The sequence below is a fragment of the Micropterus salmoides genome, unplaced genomic scaffold (assembly GCF_014851395.1).
Source record: "Micropterus salmoides isolate LMB-PRFRI ecotype aquatic unplaced genomic scaffold, ASM1485139v1 Ms_hic_scaffold_8, whole genome shotgun sequence".
Lineage (NCBI taxonomy): Eukaryota > Metazoa > Chordata > Actinopteri > Centrarchiformes > Centrarchidae > Micropterus > Micropterus salmoides.
The window spans coordinates 19,063,601-19,071,404 of NW_024044570.1; the positions used below are offsets into that span (position 1 = coordinate 19,063,601).

General features: G+C 37.7%; 1 protein-coding gene across 1 annotated transcript; it reads right to left on the bottom strand.

Moving 5' to 3' along the window:
* Positions 1-4,841: 4,841 nt before the first annotated feature.
* Positions 4,842-7,351, bottom strand: si:dkeyp-59c12.1. Its single transcript, XM_038705019.1, has 4 exons — positions 6,892-7,351; positions 6,742-6,795; positions 6,579-6,655; positions 4,842-5,997 (listed from the first exon to the last, which is right to left on the bottom strand). The coding sequence occupies exons 1-4, from the start codon at positions 6,938-6,940 to the stop codon at positions 5,572-5,574; spliced, it is 606 nt and encodes a 201-aa protein (XP_038560947.1). The 5' UTR covers positions 6,941-7,351; the 3' UTR covers positions 4,842-5,571.
* Positions 7,352-7,804: the final 453 nt, after the last annotated feature.

The window sequence follows — 7,804 nt, forward strand, 5'->3', positions numbered from 1 at the left end:
TCCAGTTACCTGTAAGTCATTAAATGTCCATTTCACTATGAATGTTACTAGTAGATGAACAAACAGACCCAAAGCAGGTACATTTTAACATTTGATCTATAAACTAAAAATGATATGTTAATTTTAGCCAACTGAAAACCTTTTTCTCACAGTCACTGTTTCTGTACTAAATGTTGTTTCCTACTTTTGTTGCATGGATAACTATTTTATTGGACAAAAGAAATGTGTGTCATACTGCCACTGTCCTTTAAATGGTATTTTAATGGTCTTTGTAAAATCACATTTCATTATTTTTTGTGTATGTGTAACACAGTACTGTCATACATAATTGTGCATGTGCAGCATAAGAGTTTGATTTTGATAGACCTACTTTGAATCTGACCACCTCCCTTTGTTTTTTTCTTTGTTCACCAGATCAATAAACTTGCTGACTTCCTAGCCCATGTATAACCTATTTAAGTTGCTTACCCAGTAATGAAATAAGGCCTGCTTGTATTTAATAAGGTAAAAGAAAATGATGTTGTCTTGCTACATTGACCAGTCGTGTCTCTTCAAAAACGTGCTGGCAGCCAGGCAAGGAAACAGCATTCAGTGGAGGTCTAAAATGTGTTCTGAAGCTGTAAGATTTTCTTTTAGCAGTTTCTCACAAAAAATGAATGAAGTTTGGTATGTTTTCATTAAATTTCAGATGTCAGATATCTCTAAAGTCAAAGTTGGGCTGTTAAATCAGAGAATTCAGAAATATTTTGCTGTTTATATTCGTTGTAAAACAAAAACAAAACAAAAAACATATGATGGTTGGTTGCACAGTTTGCTGGTTTGTTTTCATGTAGGTTTTCCATGTAGCCACAGCGACTGAGAGAGTCTGGAGCTGGCACATATATCTCCACAACAAATCCATCGTCTGCCTTTTGTCACAGACTGTGTCTTATGTTAAAAGTAATTTACGAATTAAAATGTCTAAATGGATACTGCACTTCCTTATTTACTTGTGTGTGACTTTGGCCAAAAATATACAGTCAGGGTCCACTGGTTTAGTTACTATTTGACTAAAGTCACAATATCCCATGTGCCAGATACACTAAGACTGTCATCTCGGGAGCTGTCACACTCCTGATATTCAATTTACTAAAATTGTAAAGAAACACATCCAGGAATGAGAAGATTCCTGAGCAGATTCCTGACAAACCACAGTTTCTGTTACAATAGAATGATGGCAGGTTCAAGCTCTGATATAAAGAACATTAACTCACTGGCAGTGGCACAGGCTAATGAGAGCAGTATAATGACGAGGACTGGTTTCTTGCACTCGGGCCTGTTTGAAAGCAGGCTGCAAACATTGTTGCTGACTACAGCATTTATTATAAGTATGTATCGAGGGCAATGTGCCATGTCTTGAAGCACTTCCAGTCTCTATTTGGTTTCAGGAACAATATATAAGTATTGGATTAACTCCAGTGGTCTGGACAATCCCTAAATTCTGACTCAACACATCACCCTGAGTCTGTATTATGATAAGATGTCTGTAATATGAATGTGCTGATGAAAAAGAAACTGTACTTATTTGTGATTTGTGATTGAACTTATTTTTGCAGAGACAGATACACAAGTATAGAATATGCAGTGAATACAAGTAAATATATATGTTGTCTATGCAAAGGAATTCAACGTCATATCGGTTGTATTCATAGTTTCATAGCGGCATGGACCTAGTGGTTTTAAACGGTAGAAATGTGGCAGCAGATGCTTTGATGTTATATGGATTGGATATGCCCAACACTTACCAGGTGTTTATAATGTGAAAATAAACTTACTACCTAAATAGTTTTAATAATTTTAGCCTTTGATGTATGTTGCTTAGCAACCGTCAGGCACTATGTAGCCTACCGGCAGCCTGGAGGAACTACTTTTGTATTCATAAAGAAATGTCTATTGATGAAATTAAACAAAGTGAAATTGTAGTGCGTCTGTTAACCTACTTTCTTTTTGCCATACTTGGTAACCGTTTTATAAAAGCAATAGCTCACTTCAAGCCGTATACCACAGCCTGTCGTGAGCTATTGCTTAAAGGAGACCTATTATACTGCATTTCTAGCCCTATGTTGTAGTTCTTACTCTTCTATGGCAGCTTTGCATAATTCAAAATTCAAAAAAAGAATTTTCTATCTTACACTGGCACTTCTTGCAGGTTCCTATTTCTGCCTCTGTCTGAAACAAGCTGTAGATGCTTCTGTCCTGAGACCCCCTCACCTTTTCAAAGCCCACTGTCTTCTGATTGGCCATTGTCTAATGTGTTTACAAGGTTGCAGCAGGGATGGGGCGGCTTGTTCCTTTGTGGGCGTGGCCAGAATTCTCTGCCTGGAGCAAATGACCATATATGGAAATCCATCTTGGAATGACATCATACCAAGCCGTTAACAGAAAAAACTGTTAAAACAGAGCATTCAGAACAGGGGGATATCTGAGGTTTTGGCTCACATGGATTTCTTTTAAATACTTTTCCCTCATTAACTTTGGTCATATTTAACATGAAAATCTGACATTGTAACATTATAGAAATGCCAGAAAATATGAAAAAGCAAAATAGATCCCCTTTAAGTGTAATGCTACAAACATACATACAGTATTTCACAAAAGTACACCCCTCACATTTTTGTAAATACAGGTGCATCTCAGAAAATTTGAATATCGTGAAAATGCAAAGTGAGATATTTCAAGCCTTTATTTGATATAATTTCGATGATTATTGCGTATAGGTTATGAAAACCCCAAATTCAAAATCTCAGAAAATTTGAATATTACGTGAAATCAATAAAAAAAAGGATTTTAAATACAGAAATGTCAGCCCTCTGAAAAGTATGATCATGCATATGTACTCAGTACCCTTTTCGGCATGGAGTCCTCTTTCACTGCTCCATGAGGATGTCCCACAGATGCTCAACAGGGTTTGTGTCTGGAGACATGCTGGGCAAGTCTGCTTTACCCTCAACTTTGTTAAGTGGCTTGCTCAGGGACACAGTGGTGGATGGGTTTACAGCACCCAGCAAGGTGTACAAGAAAAAGTGACTCCTGGGTGAATGTAATATGCTGTATGTCGATGTGTTGTGTGAGGCTTTGAAGTGTGAAAGCTTTGAAGACCAGCAGCAAACTTCTCACTTGAAAGACTGCAGGACAGTGAACCACACATATTTTTTTTTCCGGGTTCAGTTTTATACATTACTCTGATATACAGATTTTTATGGGATATCAAGTGTCACGTGGTGCATATTGTATTATACAAGCAGCATGTCCTGTAACACACGAGATGGGCGACATTTGCCAAGAATATTGTGTCCACAATGCATTTTCATGACTCTTGGCCAGCACTATACACTCTACATAAAACGTATTTAATGGTTTAAAGTGCTTACAAGTGCACTTTAACAGCTTTTTACAAACACAAAATTGCAAACTGTCTGGTATCTTTCTTTTCCATTTTGCATTAACGCATTTGACTTGTCATGAATGCACATCTCATACACAGTGTCAAAATGCTTGCCAAGTATCGAAAAAGCATTTTTCATTTTAAGGGGTTGCAAATTAAGATGCAAATTAATATGCTAATATTATGCAATATTGTAATTACATTAGAATGATTCCAAATGTATTTTCTTCATTCAGTGCCATTAAAAGTGGCAGCACTGCCCATCTCCTGCTTGAATGTAGCCAAATTCCTTTAAGCTCATGACTGAAAGATGTGGTTTGCAAATGTCTGATGTACACATTTATATTTTTCTGTAGAAATCTTTTTCCTTCCTTGCCAGTGTCAGTGTCACAGCAGCAAGCATAGAGAATCATGATTTCAGCTGCAGTAAAGCTGAAGGCAGCTCCTTCAGGTGAAATATTCTGGGTTGTGTTATAAAGCGACCTAGAAGGGTCAGAGACTGTGACAAGGACCTTCGGGGGCCAGTCTGCCCCAGTCTAACTTTGTTAACCTCACCATGTACCTGTCAGATTCCTCATACACATGAATAGAAAAGAGGGAGAGCTTGCACCAGCTTACTCGTCATATTCCTTCCCATGCTGCGGCCTTAATAGGCACAAAGATGGACATCTTGCTGACACATAAGGGCTGAGGTTAAACAAAGGAAAAGAAGAACAGACGTTTCTGGCACCTAATGTTGGAGGTCAGCCCAAGTTTACTGGAGCAGGCCAGTGACAAACTACAGGATTTTTCAGGGGAAATGGTTTCATGGAGGTATTCAAAGACCCTCAGTGAAAGATGAATGGTCTGAAGTCTGATTTAAGATCTAGTCAGTTCACTGGGCATTTTTAAGTTCCTTAAACCTGCATTGTCACTATCTGCAAATTGTTGAACAAATATAATCAATCTCATTAAACTAAACTAATCAGTTAACAATTATTTTCACCCAAAGTACTTTTAAAAATGTGTATTTGCTGTCAGAAGAGCATTTTTAATGTGATAAAGTACACTGAAAGTTTTGATCTGCCCGAGCAGGATCATTTCCTCCCTGCGTTAGAGAAAGATCCCTCATACTCAAATACACAAATGAGGTCTCATGGCATTACTTTGAGACATGACCGTTGCAAATAAAGATTAATGTGTGGCAAATATGTGGAATCAGCCAATTAGAAAATTGTTTCTTTTACTAAATGCTACAATCCAAAATATGTCTTTTGAGGGTGTGTGCCGTGTTAATGCAGAAACTGATGTGCTGTAGAGTTGTAAGAGAAGGTTTTGGGATTATTGGTGATATGAGTATTTCCTCAATATAATAATCACATTACTGGAAAACAAACATACAATTTTAGAATCAACATAAATGAAAATCATACACATATTTGCACATCTTTGATGTTTTATTGAAATGCTTGTAAGCCATAAAAGAAGCTTTAGACAAACGATACATTTCAGTGCATGACCCATAATCAGTGAATTAAACATGGGAGAGGTTCATAAATATAGAAAGCACTTTGTTTGTTTGTTTGCTTTGTAGTGTTGAATAAATAAGAATATGTGTGTTTTTATTTTCAAGAATGAATTACAGGATTGAGTAGGACACTTTTCAGTCACTTTTTCCAGCAATACAAAACTTGACATTATCTTTGATCACCATCATAAGTAAAGGACATTTAATTACTGCATAGAATTTCCTCACATCTGAAGCCACAGCTGGTGTATATAGCTAAAACGTATTGCATACCTTGCTGCACACAATAGTATATCACATGTCAAGTGTCTGCATAATGAAAGAGATTAATTCCATCAGTCTTGTGTAGCTTAACCTCAAAATCTGTCCCCAAAATACATCTGTAACCTCTATGGCTTTGTTTTGTCTCCATGTTTTCTGAAGCCGGTGGCTTTTTTCTTCTCTGGAGTCTTTCCACACATTTTAAAAATGCAGCTCCCGTCCCTGGGGTGTCTCCACCAGACTTCATTGTTACCTTTGGCACAATAACATGTGACACATCTGGTACTATTTCCCCTCACAGACTGCGATATCCATCCAGTAAAATACACATAATGTGTAGCCTCTGTTATGCAGATTCATTTTTCTGTCACGGTCTTTACTAAAAGGAGTCTGTCCGTCTCCTGGCGAAAACTGCGGACATGCTTTTCACTATGCCCTTGAACCCCAGAGGCCTCTTCATGGTCAGCTTGGTGTCCTTCATCCTGTCCACCAGCCCGTGAAACACCATGAGCACGCTGTGATAGTTCTCGGCCACCGACACCTCGTAGAAGTGGCAGTCTGTTTTGAGAGCCAGCAGCCAGCCCTCCTCACTCAGCACTGTCCGCCTGTGGTGCAGGTCCCTCTTATTTCCCACAATCACTATGGGCACTTTGTCTGAGTTCAGGTAGTCTTTAGTGGACTTGATTGTCTGGATGAGCCTGCTGACGGTGTTGAAACTGACCCTGTCGCAGATGCTGTAGACGAGAACAAAGCCGTCCGCCCACTGGACCTTCTTCGCAAAGAGTGACGTCTCCATAGACAAATCCTGTAAAATCAGACGTTTAAGTTCATCTACAGCAACAGCCAGTGTAAGTAAAGACACCAGTAGTTTACTTGACTTACTTCATACTTCTACGTCACTATGTTTCAGATGGAAATGTTGTACTTTTTACTGTCCTACAGTTCCTTAACAACTATAACCATGAGTTACTTGGCAGATTAAGCTTTTTAAAAAGTTTTCTGAACTATGATACATTGTTATAGCTTAAACTGCCTAAAGGTATTTTTAAAATTAGCTCCATGATGCTTACATATTAAGGAATCAGTGATGATAAATCATATTATGATACAGGCCTACATAATGATATTACACTATGAAATGGACATTTAGGATACACATTAAATAGGCTACTTAAGGCACATTTTGCTTAACTGAAAGAACAATTTTGAATGAATCATCTTTAATGTTATTTGTAATGGATTAGTTTTACATTGAAGTAGGACTATTTCAACATTTAGGCTTCTTAATATGAGGATTTAAACCCAACACAGGCATGTCAGGAAACTATGACCAGAAATCATTGATAGCAACTGTCAGATCGTTATTTAGGCTATAGGTCTCCTTACCTCAGAATAAGGTGAATCCCAAATATTTAGAGTGATTTCCCTCCCATCGTCCATAAAACTGTGACTGTAGATGGATTCTGCAAGACAAAAAGTTAAGTTAATGGAAAGTTAGATTAAGTTAAAAGGCTGCATCGGTGTGAGTAAAACTGGACTGGACACTTACCAATATCTCCATACTCTCCGATGAATCTCCGAGTCAAGAGGCGCACAGTCAGCGCTGAAAAACCACAATCGTTAATGCCCCGTTTGCAACAGAAACATACAGTATGCTATATAAGCCTCTCTAACTATTTATCCGCTGCAGACGTTTTACCTGATTTTCCAACGCTTTCAGTCCCCATGACAACAATGTTGGCATCCATTTTCAGAGAAACAGCTGTGTCGAGCCGCTGAGCTCCATGTGAGGCAGAGGAGACTGCTGCTGTGCCACCGCAGTAAGCTCAGAGCAGTTATTATAGGGCAGACATGTGGGCGGGGTAAACAAATCACTCAACAACAACAACAACAGCAAGAATTCAATGATGTCTCCCGCACGTGGCCTACCCCACGCGTCTTGCTGTGGCGGGGAACCGCTTCAGTGAGCAGGTGAATGAAAATATTAGGTTCATTCTTTTCTTGGCAACGCTTTGGTCTTTTAATGATTCCTGTGTTGTTGTTATAAATGCCGAAAAGATCTGTATACATTGATATATATATATAGAAGTTTCCTTTTCATTATAGGCCTACTTTATACTTGTTTTCCGCAACAGTTCATTGGGGAATAGCCTACTTTTTACTCCACTACGTTTATTTGACTGCTATAGCCTGGCTTCTTTACAAATTAAGATTTTATACAAAGTCGTAGATTAAACTAACTAACAATATCGCCTGTAGGCTAATATCGTTTATAATGCTGCTAACAATTTAATGCATCAGAATAATAATCGAATGATAGCAGGCATATAATAACCTAAAATAACCTATAGGTATACATATATAACCTATAGCCTAATAATAATAAAACTCACGGAGATCATTTTTGTACTTTGAGTTATTTTACTTTTGCAGATGAAATTTGAAATGAGAAATGAATATTTACACAGGACTTGTAATGGAGTGTTTTACACTATGCAACTTTTACTTAAGTAAAGAACCTGAAAAATCACCACTGAGGAAATCAATTAATAATAATAATAAAAGCTCTAAAGCTAAAAGTCAAAGGTCTAAAGGTGAAATAAAATAATTTT

Coding starts and splice junctions, on each gene's coding strand:
- si:dkeyp-59c12.1 (XM_038705019.1), bottom strand. CDS start 6,940: ATGGATGCCAACATTGTTGTCATGGGGACTGAAAGCGTTGGAAAATCA. Junction 6,796..6,891: donor TGAAAGCGTTGGAAAATCAG/GTAAAACGTCTG, acceptor GTGGTTTTTCAG/CGCTGACTGTGCGCCTCTTG. Junction 5,998..6,578: donor GGGATTCACCTTATTCTGAG/GTAAGGAGACCT, acceptor CTGATTTTACAG/GATTTGTCTATGGAGACGTC.